This window comes from Cygnus atratus, chromosome Z (genome assembly GCF_013377495.2).
Source record: "Cygnus atratus isolate AKBS03 ecotype Queensland, Australia chromosome Z, CAtr_DNAZoo_HiC_assembly, whole genome shotgun sequence".
Lineage (NCBI taxonomy): Eukaryota > Metazoa > Chordata > Aves > Anseriformes > Anatidae > Cygnus > Cygnus atratus.
In genome coordinates, this window is record NC_066396.1 from 67,887,779 (window position 1) to 67,909,809 (window position 22,031).

Consider the following 22,031-nt stretch of genomic DNA (forward strand, 5'->3'; position numbering starts at 1 on the left):
TCATTAACAGAAACAGCTCTAAGAGACATTATTTAACCACTAAAAAACAACAACAACAAAAATCAGGTCTTACCTCTTTTGGATGACTATAATGAGAAGCATTCAGTGCCCATAGGTAGAGAAAAACTTACACAAAGGAACCGTCTCCACCAGTAGGGTGATGATTGTTGCTATCCAACCTAACAGGACCAGAGAAATTGGCAAGTATGCAACTTTAAGCATCCTAGAGTTCCCTCTCTCCAGCACTCTGTATGTGCTGAAGAAATTGATCTTGTACAATATTGCCCTTGTGAAGAAGCTTATTGTTAAGCTGAAATTTGTAGTCTATGCAGGCCGTTCTGAAGAGACCATATTTTACAGCGTCTCTTGCTGTGTGTTGGGTACAGCACCCAGCTGGTAAGCAATTCAGTAGCAGGACTATTTTTAAAACCTATCTCTTTTATCACTTACTGTTTATCACTTACAGTGAAGAAAGAGATCGTGTGCTGCCAGTGTTTTCCTCAGTAGTAAGCTTGCCTTAGGCAATCTTTCTAAGCCATCCTTCGAATTCACCAAGTATGATTTTTCTGAATCAGGGGCTGATGGAGATGAAGCTGTTAGACTAGGTTTACTGAGCCTAAGACTTCAGCCAATTTATAAATTCTTCCGCCATTATTCCAGGAGTTTATTGCAGAGTGATGACTGAGAGAACTCCCTGCTTCCGATGTAAAGGAAAATTGGAAAGAGGAAAAAAAGAACGAAAGAGCAAATCAACACATTTAGAAAAGTTGCTGGGCACTATTACTTTTTTGTTGTTTTACACTTTCAGCTTTTCTTCCAAACAAGTCCCTCAAATTATATCTTATTTATTTAACTTAAGTATCTACCTTGATTTTACCACCCCACTCCCCACCCCCAATAAATAAATAAATAGATAGATAAATAAATAAATAAATGATCTCTTAACCTTTAACCTTTCAGTGCTGCAACTTTATTGACCAGGATAAGTCATGGCTCAGCCAGAGAGTGGTGTTGAACGTAGTTAAATCCATCTGGCAAACAGTTACAAGTAATGTTCCCCAGGTGTTGGAGCCCATCCTTTTTAACATTTTTATTGATGATTTGGATGAGGGAATTGAGTGCACCCTCAGTAAGTTTGCAGACAACACCTAGCTGGGGGGAAGTGTTGACCTGTTGGAGGGTAGGAAGGCCCTGCAGCGGGACCTGGACAGGATGGATATGGACCAATGGGATGAGGTTCAACATGGCTAAGTGCTGGGTCCTGCACTTTGGTCACAACAACCCCATGCAGTGCTACAGGCTTGGGGCAGAGTGGCTCAAAAGCTATGCAGGGGAAAAGGATGTGGGGATGTTGGTTGATGCTCACCTGGGCATGAGCCAGCAGTGTGCCCAGGTGGCCAAAAAGGCCAATGGCATTCTGGCTTGTATCAGGAATAGTGCAGCCAGCAGGACCAGGGAGGTGATTGTCCCCCTGTACTCTGCTGTGCTGAGGCCACACCTTGAGTAGTGTTCAGCTTTGGGCCCCCCAGTACAAGAAAGACATTGAGGCCCTGGAGCTTTTCCAGAGAAGGCCTACAAAGCTGGTGAAGGGCCTGGAACCCAAGTCCTGTGGGGAGCAGCTGAGGGAACTGGGGTTGTTTAGTGTAGGAGGAGGCTTGGGGAGACCTTATTGCTCTCTACAGCTACCTGAAAGGAAGGTGTGGGGAGCTGGGGTCGGCCTCTTCTTGCAGATAACTAATGATAGGACTAGAGGGAATGGCCTCAAATTGCGCCAGGGGAGGTTCAGGTTGGAAATGAGGAGACATTTCTTCTCAGAAAGAGCCATCAGGCATTGGAACGGGTTGCGCAGGGAGGTGGTGGAGTCACTGTCCCTGGGGGTGTTTAAGGAGAGGCTGGACCTGTTGCTTAGGGACATGGTTTAGTGGGTGATACTAGTGGTAGGGGGATGGTTGGACCAGATGATCTTGAAGCTCTTTTCCAACCTTATGATCCTATGATTCTAAGTCAGTATGGAGTCCAGTCAGTTCTTTCCATCAGAACTTTGCTCCCTGTTTTGCTGGAGAGAATGTATGCCCTTTTTGGTGCTCACAAACCTCTGGGAGGAAGAGAAGAGAGAGTACAATTGGCAGTCTGTATCGTGCAATAGCTGCTGTGACAGATCGATGAACAGACCATGGCTCCATTTCAGCTGCCTTGTTCCAGGAAGATTACTTTTCTGTCTAGGGCCCCTAGATAATCTTATGGTAAGATTTCCCAGCTCTGTTATAATATAATATTGCATACAGTACAACCAAAAACATTTAGTGAACTGTATGTTCAACATCTAGTCGAATAGGGTTTTACAATCTACCTAGTAACTGTAGGGAGAAGGTAAAAAAGTTTCAGCCCCACTAAATATTGAAAAACTACAGTATATTTTTACTTGTTAAAGAAATCAGAAATGAACTTATAGTGAAACTTGTTTGCATTTTAAGGCCAGAGTGGTCCATTGCAATTCTAGCTATAAAATGAAACATAGGCCATCTGATTTAAACAAGTGGTGAATTTAAACAGGAAAATGAAGCTGCTGCTGTCATTCATCTTTTTATTAGCTTTGGCTGGGAGAGACCCTCTGGAAGTAAAGTTCACAGGTGTAGCTAAGAGAACCTTTATTGACCCTTGTTCACTATACAATGAATCTTTAGTGTTGCAACACTTAGTCCTTCCTGAAGGGAAAGGGCTGAAGTCTGCAGCCAAACTGATTGTTCAGCAGTTGCACCTGCAGCATCCCAGATACTTCTCATTAATTCTGTATTTGGATCATGATAGCTGTTTGGAAATCAGTGACTTTAAAGGAGAGAACTTCGAACATGAAATAACATTTAAGAGCAGAGAGCACACTGCTTCAGGATAAATTAATCTTTTGTTTGTACATGTTACAACAGTAACAACTTACTTGTTATTAATTGGTATTCCCTCTTACCATTTTTTCTACATTCAGCCCCAAATATTTCTTGCTCACCAGTGTATTCAGACTGCTTAGACACTGGACTTTGTTTATTACTTTGTATAAAAATTCTTTTGAAATGTCTCAATTTCCTGTCTTCTACAAAACATGTAAAATATTACAAAAACAATCACAGCACAAAACCAAAAAAAAAAAAAAGCAATAACTGACTTAAACTAGAATTTCATAATTTGGTTGCTAGTTTTATCAGCTTACCTCTCACCACTGAGATGCACTAGTTACTAAAACAGTGTATTACCAAAATATTAATTGAATTTCATACTTGATAGTACAGTCTTAAAACTAGTGTCTCATATATAAGATTGAAAAAAAGAACTATTTCACATGCAAATGCTAAGTCTGTCCTACAATTTTCCTCTATTTTTGACATATATTTTAATATACCAGTATACCTCAGCGATTTGCTGACAAGAGTTCTTTCCTGTAAATAGTCTGACCGTAAGGCAAGACTGAAAAGCTGTGCAAGTGGTTGTATAAGCTGGTATTTTATTTGCTTTGCTCCATAACAGTGATAATTGCACACCCATCAGCACACTGATATATTTTTTCTATGAGACATTAATATGACAGGTAAAATACCCTCTATTTTATCACTGTCCTTAGCCTGAGGCATTAAAATGCTTAATGATGTGAGTTCAAAGTTCTACATTTTTCATCTTAATAGCAACAATTCTGTTTTATTTTAGATGTACAAGTCCTCAGCTTCACTGTATCTTTATTCATGTTCCAAATGGGTTTGAAGCATCTTTAAATCCTCCATTGAACTCTGCTTATTTTTGCAGCAAAGGTTGCACAACCTGTGGAGGTTTCCAGGAGGTTGAAAAGTGCTCTCCTCTCTCTTAGTAAATCACAACATTACAGAAACTGGTTGGAGAAACTTTAGAACCCTGAATTTAAGAATGCCTGATTTAAGAAATCTGGACATTAGTCATGTATGTTAACACATCAGATGAAAGCCAGTGCTTTCATTATCAACAGTCAAAGCTTTTGTCCACTGTTTCTCAATTGTCTGGCCTTGTGACAATTATGATGCAGGGCTGGCTCCTTGATGCAGAGGACTTCAAAATGTTTGATGTCATGAAGGTTCATAACCCTGTCTAGGAGTTGAAAATATCATGACAACTGCTTTTGCACTTTCACCAATTGTTCAAGACTAAAAACATTTGAAAGTGTTTTTTTCATTGCTGTATGAATTATGCACCTGTATTTCAAATAAATACATTGTAAAAATTTTACCACAATGAAATATGTGAAAGGATTAAGGAAGACAGAATTAACTAAATTGTAAAACCTGACCTGCTTTGTAAATAGTTATAGATTGTAACTAAGTGATGCTTTCTACGGAAAAATGTATAACATGCTTAAAGACTGTTTAAAATAAAAATTATTTCTATTCAGTCATTCTGCTTGGAATGAAATGAATTACATGAATCATTTGCCTTGAAATATAATCACAAAACTATTTGTAGCGGGGCTGCACTAAAAATAATATTGGATGCTAGATTTCACTAGTATTGAAAACTGATTAAGGCCACTTGTTCTAACTTCATGCCAGAAACTATCACAGGACTAGCTATAGAGGCAGCTGTCCCTCTCAGCAACAACCAGTTGATAAACTGGTTTATAATCTTTGCATGACAGTGAGCAATTTTAATCTAGTTTCGATAGGCAATGAAGGAAAAACTTCCCTTTGAATGCTATGATTTCAATTTATCTCTCTCTTTTTGCTCAATTATTTATGGGAAAAATGATTTTCTGGAATTTGGCCATTGCAGGGAAAGGAGTCAAATATAGCAAAGTTCGAAGTCTGAATTATGCTACTTTTCCCACAATAGATACAGCTGGCTTTAACTAAGTCAAAATCTAGTTTTAAGTGTATAGCCTCCATTCTACAAGAGTGAAGACTGTCACTCTAAGACTGCCAAAGTCTTAGTCCACAATTTCAATTACCTTTGCAGAGGTACTACTACAACTTTTGGCTTTAGTATGGTACCACAGGAAACCCAGAAAAAGGCCACATGCCAAAACGTTAGCGTCTTATTTGAGCAATTCATACAACAGGAAGACTTCTATGGAAGCCTAAAAACAAACAAACAAACAACATGCCTAAATTAAAAGTTTGAAAAGTAGAACTTTATTAACAAGCATGTGAAACAAAAAACGAGCCTTTCTGAATTCAGCTGCCATACTCGGGATTCTAATCAGACCTGTAAAATAAGGTATCTTTTTAAATATGGCAGTCTATCATTTTTCAGGTCATTGCCACCAGTGGCCACTGTAACATAAATTGCTGCCATAAACAGAAAATACTGTAATTGCTAGTTCACGTGTTGTCAGTCAGGTAAAAAGTCAAAGGAATACAAGACACATTAAAATAAAGGATAAATTAAATCTATCAAGTGTTTTTTTTTCCCAATTCTTATTAGACTTAAAATTGTGTTTCAAGAATGTAAAAAAAAAAAAAAGCCAAAGCACTTCATTGCTGCACTGCTTTCTAAATGCATTTGCCTGCGTGTCTTCATGACAATGCACATATAACTAGTAGTTTCAAGTAATTTGTCTACTTGTTACCAGGGGCAGCTCATTATTAAGAAACCATTCAGATTAATTGTCTTGATAAAATTCTGGTCTTCACCATCAACCAATGCACAAAGTGATACACACCTCTGTGAGAAACATTTGTACCTGGCTTTAAAAAAAAAAAAAAAGTAAGAATTAGTACACAACACTTTTTTTTTTTTAAACAAACATACAAGAACTACTCATTAGCACTGAAATTGAATGCTTGTCACAGAAAATAAGAAAAGCAAGTTCCCGTAAGAATACAGTTCTGTTCTATAGAGAATTGGAGAGTTCTAAACAAATGATTCCAAATAAAAGCACAGGCACTGAAGTATTGAGAAGGGAATAGTTCAGCAACATAAACCTGAAATGCTGATCTTGTCCAGAAAACAAATTAGAGCTACATATCCCACTATTTCATCTGTATAGAGAAGCAGTTGCTTTTGAAAATGCGTACATAACTGTGAAAATCGTATTTTAGTTAACAACCTTTTACCTTCAAAATAACCCTCAAGCAGATAGAGTAACTCTTAAAAGTTTAAGTCAACTATCCTGTTAATTGTGACATAAATGGTGAGAGAGTAGTTAAACCTCTCATCACAGCAATAAAATACTTTCCTTCATTCTAGCAAAGAAAATACTATTCCACTGCTGCTAGGCAAAGAAGGAATTAATAATAGCAGAGAAGGTCTCTGCAGAGAGCCATGACAGCAGGTGGAAGTCCTGAAGCACGAGGTTTTTGCATGGAATTCAACACTTTCCAAGAGCTAAACAAATTTGTCAGGCAACTATGTATCTTAACTTAGCATAAAATTACCATACTTACAATCATTCAAAACAGTGATGGATATTTAGTTATTTTGGATAGGATTCTCTCTCCAGGGCTGCTTCCATTCGACTCTGTTTTAAACCCTACAGGACACAATTTAGTTAGAGCTTTAACTTCCTTGTAAAAACAAGATATTGTCACAGAATAAAGATATTTGCAGACAACTTTTTTTTTTTTTTAAATTCCTTCACAAATCAAGAGATCAGACATTGAGCGTTAAAAAGGACAGAAACTAAACTACCTGTCCCCATTACAAACAGTGTTTTTATGGAATGATTAAAGATCTCTATTTCTTGACCAATGAAAATTATATTAAAGAAATCCACTTATATAATCTGAAGCAAGAAATACTAAAGTTAGTGCTTTAAAGATGACCTAGAACTAAAACAACATCAACTGTACAAACATCCACGCTCATGTGACTCCTGCTCAAGGACATGAACATGCATACAATCCAAAATACCTTTAAATCTAACTATTATAATTTACAGCAGCAGCAACACACACACACACACAAAAGCAGGATTACAAAGACACTTCCAGACAGAAATAGCACATACCAGGTAATAGCCAGTGTGATAACCACTCATGTACCAGGCTATCAACATGCTTCCCAACGCTTCATCATCCTCAGGAGAATCTGGCCCCATAGGTGGTGGAGGAGGAATCAGCTAAGAAAACACCAAGGAAATATAAGTTGTTTGTTTCAATGGAGTACAGGCCATGTTAGATAGCAACCAATTCTAAATGACCAAAATATAAAACTGAAAACCAGGAACATATCCTCAATGCACTCCCTGGAAAGGAGTCAAGCAAAACAATATTTTCTAAAAACATTTGGTTTCCAAAGCCTGGGAAAAATAGGGTTCCTGTAGTTTGACTGTTCAAACAAACTTTCATTAGAAGAAGAAAATACTTATTGGTATCAGTGAAATGTTGTTAGTCAAATGTAAGGTAACAAGTGGAGACCAGGCCTTCTGCACTAGATCTCTGCAATATTTGCAACTGAATGGGTTGTCAAATATTTGGAAAATATGGTGTCTAACACAGAAATGTGTCCTAAAACCATGTGATCAGCACACTCAGAAAACTTGTGATCACCCATACTCATCTCTGACACTTTTTACTCTTACTTACCGGTGGTCCTGCTGGAAAGGGTGGAGGCCAGCAAGATAAGAACGGTGGAGGTGTTCTTAATTTTGATCCAGACTATATTGAAGTAATTGAACAGTGAAAATTAAGAAAAAAAAAAGGCATTAGATTTTATTAAACACAAGTATTTGAAGCAATACACAAACCTTAAACTGAAGACAGCCCATCCGAGCAATTTAATGAAACTGAAATAAGAACATGGGACAGCTATTTCTGGGGAGCATTCCATGACTAGAGGAGTAAAACTTATATTAAATATGCCCTGAGGTAACCAGTGCTGAAACAGGGTTCTATTTAACACAAGCTTTCAAAAAACTTTTTTTTAAACAGAAGTCTAAACAGAAGGCATCTACATTTTTACATGAAGAATATATGATACTTCCCATAGGCATACAGATAATTTTTCTGTTCCTTTGTGGCTGGGGACACATGCTGACTAGATTCACTGAATTCAGTGTGCCATTTCCATTACACTCATGAATGTATCTGCTTAATATGAGCTCAAATACAAAGCTATTACATGGAAGATAAAAGACAAAAGAAAATGTTATAGAGATATCTTGCACAAATGGCAATATTTAGAAAACACAATGCAGTATTTAGCTGCCCTATTATTTTAACTTCTGCATAACATGAAAACTGAAGGGTGTATCAACACCCCAGCTAAGTCAATAGAGAAGCTACAGCTGAGGGCTTCTATGACACCTGGACGTCACTCTGCTTGCCTTCAGTGTCATGTGAAATGAAATGTATCAACTGTCTTGCAAGGTACGATATTAACAGCTTCTACCACAGTTCTACCACAAACAGCATGATCATGGTCCAGGAAACAACATTCCTCTTCTAAGCTACAAGGCAGTTGCAAAGCAAGTGCTAGCTAAGGAGAAAGCCTTCTTCACTAGCCACTAGCTTAGCAAAAGGTCCACATTGTGGCCAAGTTGTTAAAAACTAAGTACATATGGGTTGTAACCAGCACATCTATTCTCAAAATGCTATTTTGTTTCTAGACAATGACAAGGGTGGTCAGGCACTGGGACAGGCTCCCCAGGGCAGCAGTCACAGCACTGATCCTGTCAGACTTGCAAGAAGTGTTTGGACAACGCTCTCAGACACACGGTCTGATTTTTGGGTGGTGCCATGTGGAGGCAGGAGATGGACTCAATGATCCTTGTGGATCCCTTCCAATTCGGGTTATTCTACAATTCTGTGACTATATGACAAATATTATCCTGTTGTCTCAGAATTTAGAGAGCAGGCTTAACAGTGGTATAGAAATTATTGCAGATAAGGTTAAGCTTACCCTTCCGAAGCCCGGGGCTGCTGGTGGTATGGGAAAACGGAAGTTCTGGGGAGAGAATCTTGCCTTTGTACAGTTGTTTTTGTTTTGAGGTGACTGGAAAGATTTTTCACTTTCATCTGTTGAATATGGAGTCTCGTTTTCATTCTAGAAAACCAAAACATTTTTATGAGATGGATGAAACAATTTCAGTGTGAAAAAGTATGGAAAGCCCTCTTTCTTGCCCTCCCAATCCTACTGAGGAGTTATCTCATAATCCTATCTGCTCACCATGTTAGCTAAGTTTACTTTCACTCATAAATTTCTTGTCCCCCCCCCCACTTCTTCCACGCTGACTTCAAGAAGTAAGGGGATCCTTTTGTTCCATCAATTTGTGTTCCTTCACAACGCAATTGGGTTTTTATTCTCACATAACCCATCTGGTCACAGCAGTGGTGCCAGAAATGCTGGAAAGCATCCCTCACCTCCCCAGAATCCCCCATCTTACTGTTTCATCATTGGCTGGAGGAAGTAGATCAGACAGGTTCTGCTCCTCCTTATTTCCATATCCATCGTAAGTAACAACACACGTGCCCCTCTTCTGATTTATGGAAACAATAGTTGCTAGGTACACATTACCATCCTCAGTCCAAACAGCATTACAGCTGTCACCAACTTTCCACTGCAACAGAAGGGAGAGAGACAAGTAAATAACTACAGCAATGATTAATGAGAAATAAGCCTTTTTCTGCACTGCTTTTTGTCCCAACCACGAGGACGATGCCTCTCACCCAGGACGCGTTTCCCATGTGTTTAGTGAAAATGCTCAGTGTAACAGCAGTAAGGTCTGCAGCGTTCTCGCTGCCCTCCCATTGCGGAGCGTTACTTCTGAGGTAAAAAGGGCTGGTTTTGGGTACTACCGCCGGGCACAACACCACAACCAGTGGGCGAGGCGACCTGTTTCACCGGCGCCGCGTTGCTCTTCTTTCTGTTTCTGTTCTTCTTGTTGTTCTTCCTCTTCATCCCCAAGCGCTGCTCCTGCTTGTCCGAGGGCTCGGAGCACTCCCCATTCTTCAGGGCGTTCTTGGGGAACAGACAAGACACGGCCGTGAGCACCGACCCGGCGCCGTGCGCTGGGGGAAAGGGCGGTCCCCCCGCGCCGCCCCTCACCTTGAAGGAGGCCACCGCCTTGTCGTACGCCTTGATGAGGGCCGTGTCGTCCCATACGTCCGAGTCGTCGCTCTGCGGAGGCCACACAGCGCCTTACAGCCGCCGCCATCACCTCCCCCCCCACCGCCCACCGCTCCCCGCTCCCGGTGCCCCCCCCCGCCGCCCACCTGCCCGGCACCGCGCCGGAACAGCACGCGCTCCGACATGGCCTCCCTCCGCACCGCGACGACGCGCACTGCGCACGCGCCGTGGGGAACCTCTCCGGCACCCTGAGGCCACGCCCCGTAGGCGTGGCTTCGCGCCCCGCCCCGCCCCGCCGAGGCGCGCCCCCGCCCCTGCGGTCGGCCAGACAGACAGAGAGTTCTGCCTGCGCCCAGCCCTTGCGCTGACGCCCTCTCGGAAAGCAACCGCCGGTCGGGTGTAACCGCTCCGGGATAGCCAGGATTTCATGCAAGGTTTTATTGTAAAAATAGCTAAATAGGGGTGAACGCACATCTTGGGTCAGGTCCCCACACATCTGAGCTCGTGTTACAAGTGTGTTCCACTGCAAATCAGATGGAGCGTCTGGAATTACAACAAATAAAATCCGGTCTAACTGTAGGTTTACAAACTCATTACTGGAACCGTTCAGTGAAAGCTACAGACGCAGCACAAGCTGTAGCACAGCGACCGCCTGGTACTAGCATTCCTATGCATGCAGAGCAGTTGGCTTGGTAACAGCATTCCAAACAACTAAGCCTATGCTAACCAGAGGACAAACTAATGCTAGCTGAACGAGGCTGCAAGATTAACACTTAAATCATTTAATGGCCGGCTATTTTCATGAATAATCCTCTAGGCCTTTCTGCTTCAGCGATGCACTCCTATCTGCTCTGCAGGGACGGTTCATTTTGCTTCTGCCTGCAGAGACTTCCTTTCGTTAGCCGCCTTCTGTTTCTGCTGCATGATTTCAGAGTCCCTGTGAAGAGAAAAACATTGGATTTCAGATACCTGCTCGCTGCTTTTCTAACCAGTCTCCTCTAGCTTTTCTACAGCCCTTTACGTCAACCCCCTTTTGATAACGGGAAAATACTAGAATAAAACATCTCAGTTAGCCATTATCACACTCTTACCCTGGTCCTTTCATCAAGGTACGCCATGATTTAAAGAAGTTGCTTGATTAACAGACCGTATGTAATTCTTAGTTTTAGAAATAAAGGGTGCAATGAACCGAACATCTTCAAAAGTATTATACAGTATTCCACTGTTAGTATCATGCAAAAAGCTGCTCAAAAGAAATAAAAGCCTTCCAGGTGTTGGAAGAAAAAAAAATGTTCAACAGCAGATGCAGTAAAAACCTACGTCCAGGGTTTACACTTTGGCACATGAGTTGACCATGAAGCAAAGAAAAGTACTTAAATCCTGTGTCAGCTAAGACACTGGATTTTTCTCACTGATTTTTCCTCCCATTTTGCCCAACCATTTCAGTCAACTGTGCTAGATATCTCACCTCTGTTTTCTCTGAGAAGCAGACAAGCTATCTTCTTTCCTTTTCCCTTTGTGGATTTCCTGAGTCTTCTTCAGGTTCTTTTGGCGAGCAAGTTCACGCTGGTTCCCACCTAGAAGATACCATATAGTTTATATAGGTACTACCACTTTCTACATGCATTTTGTGTGTCTATTACAAAGGTGGTAATGTTTGACTCTGCCTGTTAGCAATGGCAGTATCTTCTGTCATGGTCTCCCTATCAGGTGCAGAGCGAGAGGCAAGACAGCCTATTACTTCTCACGCTTACATTCCTACAGGTCATGCTCAATGGATCACCAAAATCCATCTCAACATTCCTTGCAAAATGTGCCTTTTTTCCAGGTGCATAATGCAGTTTCCCCAAAGAGACTGAAGGCAGACCATCCCATCAATGACCTGGGCAAAACGATGACAGATACTCTTACAAAGAGGAGCCATCCTCCAGGAGCCTTGAACATGATTCCAGCATCCAACAGAGCTTACAAATTAACTTTGGACTGGAATTACATCATTAAAATTAAGGCAGTCAGAGAGAGCTTATGAAACTTCCTCAAACTCTTCCCAAGGCCTTCTTAGGAAATCACAAAGCAAATGGCTGTACATATTCAGAATCCAGACGTGTCTATCTGCTTTCAGTCTGTCATGCTGTTGTGCAAAATCACTGATGTGTTTGATCAGATCCCATGGTCAAGCAGCCTGAACCTTTTATATCGTGCTCATACTTACTAAATAGCAGCTGGGAGCCTTGCACAGATGTGTAGAAGAACACACTTCCGCTGATGCCACTTAGAGGACGACCAATATGGGTAAGACAACGTCAGATCTGAGAACTTTGACTTTGTATTCTATTCCCCAAAACTACTTAACACAGGGTTAATAATGCACACATACCCCAGAAACTCAGTTAGGACTATGAATTGCTAAGATTTGCCTTCCTCTAGCACCATGAAAGCAGAGAAGACCATTTAGTATACAAACAGCTGTATGGATGTTTAATTCATTTTTGCTGCATAGCAGCTGACCTGTACTTGGTACTAAGGCAGCCAAAGAGCTCCAGACCCAGGTTTTGTTTACAGAGTCTGCAACACAGAGCACCTTGCAAAAGAAAAGGGGTTCACAAAGCTGAATACAGACTCAGAACTACAGGTCCTCATCAAGACTCCTTATTTAGAAAAAAAGAATTTAGTACCTTCCCCAGAATAGGTGCATGTATATGTCTTTGCACAGGGTTGACAATCCTAATGCTACGCACATGTGAGTACTTCCATGGTATTCAAGGTATTAGCATTCAGGCAAGTTCTGGACATGGGCTTTTGTCCATAGCTTTCTTCCCTGTGCACCCTTCTTTGATTTCATTGTGAGCCAACATCTGTATTTTTAATCTTCTTAGTTTTATGAGTTCCCCTCGGCAGGCAATCCCTTAGCTTGCAGCAAGGGTAGAGCTAGCTGTTCTACCTACTTTACAGGTAATGGACTGTTAGCCCATTCAATTCATGACACTCAGATACTAACAAAGAGGTGACCTTAAATTATTTTTGCAGCACTCAATCACGGCCTTATCAAGCATTTGGTCTTACTTTCAACAGAAGTAAAAAGTGAAAAAATATATATTTTATATAAATGTACAAAAAACTGCAGTCCACTGTTGCCAGTACAGAAGACGACTCTTCAAGGTACAGCAAGCTTCCCCTAGGACTATCGATACCCTGAAGTGGCTGGCAAGTTAGGCTTGCAATCTGTTTGATCTGACCGCATTCCTGAGGGTGTAACATCAAAACCAGCACAACTGCTGCTCAGAGCAGTTGCGACTCTCCAACCAAATACTGCAGGTCTTCCTTGCAATGCCCACAGCCATCACAATTACTAACCGTTCTGCATTAGCTGACAATCTTTCCAACAGTATCTGCTTACAGCAGTTGTAGACTAGACTGCCCATCTCACCCTCCAGGGCTGGTTCACTTCCTCGGTATTTCTTCTTGCCCTGCTTCTTCTGGATGCAAAGTGTCCCAGAATATGCTCAATGAAATCACTTGCACTCTTGAACAAACATGACCACAAGTTATTTTCCCATGCTCAAAAATGAAAGCTCTATCTCTGTAATTTCTGCTGTGCCTCTTTCAGTATCTCTCCAGACTTAGGATTACCTATGCTGTCTTTCGACCTCCAAGACAGAGATCTCTCTAAACATCATGTGCCTCTAATTTCAGGTATACAGAGGCAGTTTAGAATCAGGTCAAGAAAAAAAAATATTAAGCATCAGCCTGTTGATATAATCCACAGCTTTGTACTCACCCCATTTCTGAGCTGATGAAGGTACCTGCCATGCCAACAAGACAAATGCAAACCTACAAAAGCAGGGGCTCTGCGCATTCTTCACACCAGGTAAGAGGTGCTACAAATCCAAATGAAAACAGCACATTACAACCGCTGCTTCCTGAGGGCTGCTCCTGCTTTGGAAGATGTACTTCACCTGCGACAGGACACAAGCTACTACCTTTTGCAAAGCCAAGGGAACTAACTCCTGCTCCCTCCTACCCACCAACATTAATGAGATCCTGTCCCTGATATTCTGCCATGTAGAACTGTTAGTAGTAGAGTTGATTAGAACTTGATGACTCATGAGCAGATGATACATTCCAGGCTATAAATGGTCCTTGGATTTTGTAGTGCTCAGCAGGTATGAGTATCATACAAGCAAGTTAGCAGCTATTAGACGGGTCTTCTGTAGTGCTTAAAGAAGCAAAGTATAGTCTTTTACCACAACGAGAAAGAGCTTAGAAGTCAAAACACACTGCTATAGACAAAATTCATATAGCAGTCATCCTCCACCCTTAACCTTATACCTTTCTTTTCTCTCCAGGCAAATATCATGCAGGGTGTCCACAGAACACATGTAAGACTGAAAGCTCAAGAACCAAGTTGAACGGCATCACTGAAAAGCTTGGCTGCTATTTCTGCAAAGCAAAGGAGAGCAGAGGGGAAGGTACAGCAGTATATTATACACACAGAGCATACAAACTCAAACTATTATTTGAAAAGAAGTATACCCGTATCATCTCTGTTTCCAAGAAAATATTGCCTAGGACTGTGTGGCCCCAGCATTCTACCTGAGATGCTGAGTGAGAATCCCTAGCTCCACAGGACATGGTCCTGTTTGCTACATTCTGTATTATAAAACTAAATCTTCCATGAAATGTGGTCCTAACAAGAAGCCAATTCCACTTTCTGTAATGTGAAATTCAGGCGTTAACCGCTACTTAAAGGCCAGTACATCCTTCCTGTTTATACCTATGCTGTAGCACCCCAGTTCCTGCCTGCCTCTGCAAGACATACAGCCTTGGTTCTGCCTGTCCCTGCTCTCCGATCTCCCAAGATCCATCTGTCCTTGAAGAGAAAGACAAGCAGAAGACCTCTGTACAGCACTGGAACAAACAGCAATCATCTTTACTGGAAGGAGGTCAAAGAGAATGGCTGTAAGGATTGACTACTGAGGTCATGATCCCTGGAGTACTTTCTGAGCAGCAAAGGATTTAATCACATGTCAGAACTTCCAGCTGAATAAAACTGTCTGCAACCACGTCCCCAAAATAGAATGCTGAAGTAAACAGTGGAAGACAAGTGCCAAAAAAGAGTTCTCCAATTCATCTAGCCATCAACATCTTCACAGATCTAATTTGTTTCCAGGTATTTGCACTGGTTCAATCTCACTGTGCAACAATTACCATGAATTCATGAATTCAGAGGCACAACTACTAATAAACCATCTAATCTTATTCTGTTTTACTGTGTGACTACTTGAAGTCAGAATGAGATCCACGTGACCGATATGACAGCTCTGAACTGTAAACATACTTCAGCAAAGACTGAACAGCGCAGTGGCATACCACAACTGCTACACCTCTAGCATTTCAGCACTGTATTAAAGTAGGTCACAGAATGAAATGCAATCCCTGTGTTATAATTAGTTGTGGGACACTGTACGTCTCTTCAAAACTTAAGCTGTAGTTATCTTAGTATCACAAGAACAGAAAAAAAATATCAAAAGCCATCAACCTGCTTCTTCAAATTCAAGCTCTGATCTGCACACGAACTGTTTACGATCTAGTCCTTTGTGCTTCCGGCAGTACAGCGTATTTGAAGCTGTGTTGTTTTTTTTTTTAACAAGTCCAAACCTAAAAACACCTCCTTAATTAAGCACGAGCAGTTTCAGGGTTGCTAAGCATAATATGCAGCAACCAGAAGAGCCACAACACCTATTAGGTAAGCAGGAGTATTCTAGGTTTGGTTCACAGCTCTCCACTGCTTTTAGAGTAGATCCATCCATGTTAGTTTTGATCGGCACCCTAATGCCAAATAAACCGACGTGCTACTAATTATTTGTAACCGTGCAGAAGCCCTTTATTTACAGCCTGGCTGACTGCCAGCCCTGAAACCGAGCGTTTCTGCCCGAGCGCGCTGCCCTCCTCCCTCCTCCTCCCCTCCCGCCTGCTCTGTGAGGGACGGACCCGGCTCCCCGCGGCCGCCCGTGGGCCCCGCACAACCGCCGGGCCGCCCCCGGCTCCCGGCGCAGCCGTTCCCTGCCGGCCTGGTGAAGCCCGAAGCCCCGCCGCCCGCACCGCTCCGTGACAGGACCCCCCGCACTCACGGGTCATGGCGGAACGCTCGAGCCGCGCAGCACCGCCAACCCCAAACACCCTCACCAGCTGCCAGAACCTTCCAACAGCCCGCCCGCTGCGCGCTCCCCTTATAAAGCCTCGCCCGCATTACGTCACGCGCTGCCGGAGGGTGTGGCCTACGGCGGCGTCGCACGACGATGACGCGCACGGCGCGGTGGCGGTGGAGGAGGCTATGCCGTGAGCGGGCCGGGCTCGCGTCGCCCGCGGTCCGTTGACGCCGCCTGAGCGGAGCCCGCGCGCCGCCGCCATGTTCCGCCGGGCCCGGCTGAGCGTGCGGCCTAACGTGCGGCCCGCCAGCAGGGAGACACAGGGGTCCCCCGCCGCCTCCGGGGCCGAGCCGCCGCCGCCTCCTCCTCTAGCCGGGAGCCGTGACGAGGGGTGAGTGCCGAGCGGGGGGGCTTTATGGCTTTGCCCCCCGGCTTCTTCAGTGTTTTAAGGGCTTTTTGTTGCGGTGGAAATACGCGGCGGGGTGGTGGCTGGCTCTTCAGGACCACAGCCTGGTGGTTGCCCTTCAGAACAGCCTCCTCGCTTCCTTTAGCTAGCTGCATTTCCATGAATACCTGCGTTTTTTTCGTTAAAACGCCCTTCGTGGTATTACACGGGGTCATCTTACAATCTGTGTCCTTTGACTAGAAATTCAGGTGTCAAGCCACCGTGTTGCAGTGTGCCTGCAGCAAACCCGTGCTGTCTTCTATCCAACTTATTTCTTGTATACTTAAAGCCATTTTGCAGCACGTCATGACGGTGTTCTTTCAACGTTCGCTTATAAAATGTGTCAGTTACAGAGATGAGATTAGTGGATCTCTGGTTAGGCAGAACTTATTCCTGAAATGAAGGTGCAGTTCGTTTTGCAGTTGCCGTTTTTTGGTTATGCGGCAGAGCTGCTGATTCAGCAGATTTACCTCTTTTTTCTTCTTTTAGTTTAATGGGTGTGTTAGCATGATGTAATTTTCAAAACTAGATGCTAATGCTGTTCTGAAGTGGAAAATATTCTGAGAAATCCATTCTCATGACTTGAAAAAGTAGACCTTTACCATATAAGTAGCAAGCTTATGGCTAACAGTAAATGCAGCAAATATCCGCCCAAGCAAATCCACAAATCTGGATCCTGCTGTCTTACAGAAAAACTAGAGCAGTTATATTAACCTTCCACTACCTGTACTGGAGGTTATTTCAGATGTACTGTAACACCTCCAGTTTGTTAACCAAGTGAAATGCGCGGAGTGGGGAAGAGGCCTAGGAAAGAGCTTCTTCAGCAGTGCGCAGGTTTGGGAAGTGATGTGCTTACATGAAGACTCGTAAGGACCACTCGTATGGTGGCTTCTGGAGTGCAGGTGGAGGTAGAAAGAAGCATCCGCCTGTAAGTTCTGGGAGACTCAGGGGAACTGAACTCTTAGTCCTGGCAGCAGGTAGTAGGGGCACAGGTGAGAGTTTCTCCCTTTTGCCCCCATATGCTCACCCCTGAACTCCATGGAATTCATAAAGCTTCAGTATGGTTTTGAAGGCCTGTACTAACCAAACAGGAGAGAGTAGGCCAAGGGATTTATTACAGTGTAAGCAGTAGTAGCTTCTTGGAGGGCTGTCTTGTTGCATTTTAAAGATAGGCTGCCAGGGTGTTTCAGAAGATTCAGGAAGAGTGGATATGGGGGAAGGCAATTTGATGTCTTGAGTGCAGTAAGTGGTAGAATACAACACAGCATGGTTTTGTGTGGTCTGCAGAAAAAACAATGGCAAATGTGAGCGTCTTACCTGTCCAGTCTAAAGCATTTCTTCATAGCTTTTCAAACTGTATCTGTGCTGTTAGTTCCTTTGATTTGTTTTAAATTCTGAACTGGTTTTGCTGATTATCAGGGAAGTGAAAATTTCCTGAGCATAGGGTTATTACTTATCCTTTTTTAAAAAAAGTGTCTGCTAATGTTGGTTAATTTTAGTAGGCTGCACACTCATTTCCCTGCGGTGGGATGGAAAGAGAATCAGAAAGGTAAAACTCATAGGTTGAGACAAAGACAGTTTAAGAGGTAAAACAGACACTTCATGCAAGCAAAGCAAACCAAGGAATCACTTTGCTGCTTCTCATTAGCCTGCAGGTGTTCAACCACTCCCAGGAGAGCAGGGCCCATCACGTGGAACGGTTCCTTGGGTAGACAAAGGCCATCGCTCCACATGTACCCCTTCCTCCTCCTTTCCCCCAGTTTTATTGCTGACCATGATTCCACATGGCATGGGACATCCCCTTGGTCAGTTTGGGCCAGCTGTCCTGGCTGTGTCCCCTCTCCAGCTCCTGGTGCACCCCCAGCCTTCTTGCTGGCGCTTTGTAAGCACTGCTCTGCCACAGCTGAGACATTGGTGTATTATCAACGGTATTTTCACCACAAATCCCACAGACAGCACCAAATGAGTCTGTATGAAGAAAGCTATCTCTATCCCAGCCAACACCAGTACAGCTAAATTTAACTGTTCAAAATCTAGTGTGGTACTCCAGGAAGACTATATAAGCTACAGGTAGTGCTGAGAAGATAAACAAACAACTACTTTCCACTGTCTCTTGGTGTACCAAAAACAGAGAATATTGAATGGAGGTTGCAAGGATCTCTTTCAAAACACAGATAAGCAGCATGTAGTGAAGTTGCTCAACGCCTTGTTGAAGGATATTGTATGCACTAAAAATGTGTATAAACTCACAGCATGGGACATTGATACAGAAAAGTCTGCTGAGGCTGTTAAATAAGACATCATCTGTAACCTATTCCTGTTCTACAGAGTAGCTAGAGAGGTTTTGGAAAAACTTCACTGTATATTTTTGCTTTCCTTCTATTTGCTTTTCTTCCTATTCTTTCAAAGGCATTTGCTTCTGAGTATTTTTGGAGATGGTAAGTAAACCATAGGTGTGGTCATCCTTATGTACAAAAACAAGGCATAGTTCCAATGTGAAATTAAAAAGGTCTTTATGACTCAGTTGTAATTCTGCTGTAGTTTTACTGTCAGCAACAGCCAAGGAGTCAAATACTAGAGCTGTTTTTAAGATTTTGGAGGATGATCATGGTTTTAGCAATTTTGCAACTTTGTGAATTATTTCTGTGTCAAGGATGGAAACAATACTTAAGAAAGCTTCCCAGGGAAGCTGGAAGTTGTTGTCCCCAAAAGCCCAGTTTTGAGGTGTTCATTGGAACAACAGCCAGTTTCACAGCAGAGGACTTTTTTTTTTTTTAAATCACAGTTCAGATTTTATCTAATTACAAGTGTATAAGAGGATGGCTCAGGTTGGTTGTGATGAAAAATCGTAAAACTACTTCTTGCATATACTTTTATTAAAATGTTCTTGATGTGTAACACAGTATGTAGGGTATTCTTTACAGAGCTTTATTGACTTTATTGTATTATGATGTTTGGTATTCTTAGTTGAAAGTTGAAGCTCTCCAAAAAGAGGGCAAAAAAGGAATGTGTGAGTTTAACGTTGCTGGTCAACCAACTTGTAGAGAGCTAATACTTAATATTAGAAAATAATATACCAGTTTTTGTATCTGGTTAGTTTGAGTGCCAGGTGTAGGTTGGTTCAATTGTGACTTGTTGTATATATCTTTAATTTTCTGTACTACTACATTCATACTGAGTGAAGCGTGTATCTTGATATTAAGTGTTCTGAATTTGTCACTGAGAAGTATTTCAGAATGTTTTCTCTTAAATTTTCCAGTGATGACAAGGCTGATAGCTCAAATGATGCTGGAGAAACTAGTAAACCTACAGAGATGCCTACACAGAGAAGAAAACGGATTTCCACTATGCCAAATCTTGTCAGACCCAGAGCTGGGCCTTCATCTGTTCAGCATTCTGCATCAAAACCACAGAGGCGAGCATCGCAGGCTCCTGATGGCAGTGCTTCACTTCAGAAGGATTCTTCTGCATCAGAAAAGAGTAATAGTGAATGCTCTTTAAAGTCTCCCATACTGCCCGAAAAGAAAACGCCTGTGCCACAAGTGCCACAGTTTTCACCACTAAAAAAGTCTGTAAATAAAGAACAAACTGTCAGTGTAGCTGTTCAAAAAAATGATGATACCTTGCCGAAGAACCTACCCTCTCCACTCAAGGAGAGACCAACACAGGAAACATCAGTGACAAAGGAGGAAAAGTTACCTACGAAACCTGCTCCTGCAAAAGAGAAACGAATGTGTTCTGACCGTGAAAGGATCCTCAAAGCTCGGAGGTTGAGGGAAATGCTTAGAGAAGAGCTGAAGAAAGAGCGGATGGTAGGTCTCTGCCTTGAGCAGTGCTGGTTTGTGAAGCACAGAGAAAGATTTGATTCATCGAACATTGTCACTGCTGCTTTGCTGTAGTGTTTTCCGACAATGATCATCACCTGCTTACTGCTAACAGTTTGTGATGTCTCATAATCTGGTAGGGGGTTAGTTTGTAAGCAGTAACAGCACTTCCCTCATAATACATATTTCATGAGAAACAATGTATCTTTCCTTTTAGTTAGACTTGCAACCCTCTTCAACCTGAGACCTGCTTTGTAGTAGGCACTTTTCCAGTCTTCACAGCTGATAATACCCTGGTAGTTTCTAAGAAGCTTGGGATGTGTGGCATCTTGCATTATTTTAGACTTGTTTATTGACTGAGTTCTGTGACTTTATCTCTGCTGAGTGTTGAATCTCTTTGAGAGGACAAATCACTTAGAGGTCTATGGTGACAGACATTTGTCCACTCTGACAAATGTACACTCAAGATAAATTTTTCAGTTGGGTGTTAAAAAAAAAAAAAAGAGCACCACGAACAGCAACACCAAAACACCACCCCAACAACAACAAAAAAAACAACAATTTTCGTCTGAATGCTACTTAATAAACTAAAATATTAATTTGTGTAAAATAAATTCAGCCTGGAAATACTTTGTTTTGCTTTTATACAGAAACAGTTGAAACACAGGCCTCCAATTATCGAAGGGCGTTCTCCACCAGATCGCTCTAAAATGACCATGAGAGACTTGATATACTATCTGCCAGAAAACAACCCTATGAAGTAAGTATGACTTTTTCTTCCTCCTTAGGTTAAGTAATCTTTCTTTTTCTATCATTTTAATGATTGTGGAAAGGAGAATTCTCAAATCAATTAGCACAGATGCAGTATTGTTGCAATGGCAATAAAAGCTTCCATACATCTTTTCACATCTGTTCAGTCCTTGTACAGAAATGAGAAAGGAGGTTAGTGTACCTGTTGAAATATAAACGGACAAACCTTTCCCCACTGCTGATTTAACTCTGTACAAATGCAGAATTATAATAAGTTGCTTTTTGTTAGCTAGCTTCTGTTAAATTTCATTTTAGGGACTTTGAGTCACTACCAAATCTAGGGGACTTGAGGAAACGAAGCATTTCTGCTTTCTGGCTGCTGAATTATAGAACATGCTGCAAGACCCAGGAGGTGTTTCTGTCCCATCTGGATGGATGTGGCTGTTGCTCTTCCTGAACAACAATCACGAACATACGTACGGTTATTCAAGTCCTGTTCTTCCTTTCTGGTTGATCAGAAGTTAGCTCGTGAAATGCAAACGCACGCAGACTCTCTAGGTTCATGAGCACACCTATGTTCATGGATCCCTTGAATTCAGTACAGCTTCAAAGCCTCGTATCATGTCTGAAACATCCCCTCATCCCCCAGGCAGTACATGCATTTCTGACATCCTGGCTTGTTCAGACTGATGTTTGTTGGTAGAACAGATCTGTGTGCCCTCACACTCATTTTACAAGTACCACTGCAATTGTGAATCTCTTGGATAAGTGTGAGCTCTGCTTTCCTAATGTCTGTGTCTGGACCCTGGGTCTTTATCAAGCTACTTGCTGGGTTAAGCAAGCTAT

At 42.3% G+C, this 22,031-nt stretch overlaps 3 protein-coding genes across 11 annotated transcripts in view; 1 reads left to right on the forward strand and 2 right to left on the reverse strand.

Annotated features, from left to right (window-relative positions):
* Positions 1-5,118: 5,118 nt before the first annotated feature.
* SMN1 (survival of motor neuron 1, telomeric) lies at positions 5,119-10,274 on the reverse strand. The gene is made up of 9 exons (XM_035569028.2): positions 10,164-10,274; positions 9,997-10,068; positions 9,784-9,909; positions 9,335-9,508; positions 8,851-8,994; positions 7,536-7,607; positions 6,959-7,069; positions 6,396-6,481; positions 5,119-5,696 (listed from the first exon to the last, which is right to left on the reverse strand). Exons 1-8 carry the CDS (start codon positions 10,200-10,202, stop codon positions 6,425-6,427), a joined length of 795 nt encoding a protein of 264 aa, XP_035424921.1. The 5' UTR covers positions 10,203-10,274; the 3' UTR covers positions 5,119-5,696; positions 6,396-6,424.
* Positions 10,275-10,440: 166 nt separating this feature from the next.
* Positions 10,441-16,264, reverse strand: SERF1A (small EDRK-rich factor 1A). 5 transcript variants are annotated; one of them, XM_050716127.1, is made up of 4 exons: positions 12,693-14,457; positions 12,230-12,288; positions 11,486-11,594; positions 10,441-10,954 (listed from the first exon to the last, which is right to left on the reverse strand). In XM_050716127.1, exons 1-4 carry the CDS (start codon positions 12,755-12,757, stop codon positions 10,882-10,884), a joined length of 306 nt encoding a protein of 101 aa, XP_050572084.1. In that variant the 5' UTR covers positions 12,758-14,457; the 3' UTR covers positions 10,441-10,881. The 5 variants fall into 5 exon arrangements, with proteins under 5 accessions (XP_050572084.1, XP_050572082.1, XP_050572083.1 ...); XM_050716125.1 differs by having other exon boundaries at positions 14,347-14,411; XM_050716126.1 differs by having other exon boundaries at positions 13,796-13,842.
* Positions 16,265-16,290: 26 nt separating this feature from the next.
* BDP1 (B double prime 1, subunit of RNA polymerase III transcription initiation factor IIIB) overlaps positions 16,291-22,031 on the forward strand; it is a 55,816-nt gene continuing 50,075 nt past the window's right edge. For 4 of the 5 annotated variants that reach the window (XM_035569045.2, XM_035569043.2, XM_035569044.2 and 1 more), the window contains exons 1-3: positions 16,299-16,557; positions 19,871-20,423; positions 21,086-21,195. In XM_035569045.2, coding sequence (XP_035424938.1) covers positions 16,427-16,557; positions 19,871-20,423; positions 21,086-21,195 — 794 coding nt within the window. In that variant the 5' untranslated portion in view covers positions 16,299-16,426. Of the gene's footprint in view, positions 16,558-19,870; positions 20,424-21,085; positions 21,196-22,031 lie in introns of all 5 variants that reach the window. The other variant, XM_035569040.1, reaches the window with a different exon arrangement.

Coding starts and splice junctions, on each gene's coding strand:
- SERF1A (XM_050716124.1), bottom strand. CDS start 13,439: ATGGGCAGTCTAGTCTACAACTGCTGTAAGCAGATACTGTTGGAAAGA. Junction 12,289..13,371: donor TTGTCAGCTAATGCAGAACG/GTTAGTAATTGT, acceptor TCGTCCTCTAAG/TGGCATCAGCGGAAGTGTGT. Junction 11,595..12,229: donor AGGCTCCCAGCTGCTATTTA/GTAAGTATGAGC, acceptor GGTATCTTCTAG/GTGGGAACCAGCGTGAACTT.
- SMN1 (XM_035569028.2), bottom strand. CDS start 10,202: ATGTCGGAGCGCGTGCTGTTCCGGCGCGGTGCCGGGCAG. Junction 7,608..8,850: donor CAGCCCCGGGCTTCGGAAGG/GTAAGCTTAACC, acceptor ACTTCAATATAG/TCTGGATCAAAATTAAGAAC. Junction 6,482..6,958: donor ATCACACTGGCTATTACCTG/GTATGTGCTATT, acceptor TGTGTCCTGTAG/GGTTTAAAACAGAGTCGAAT.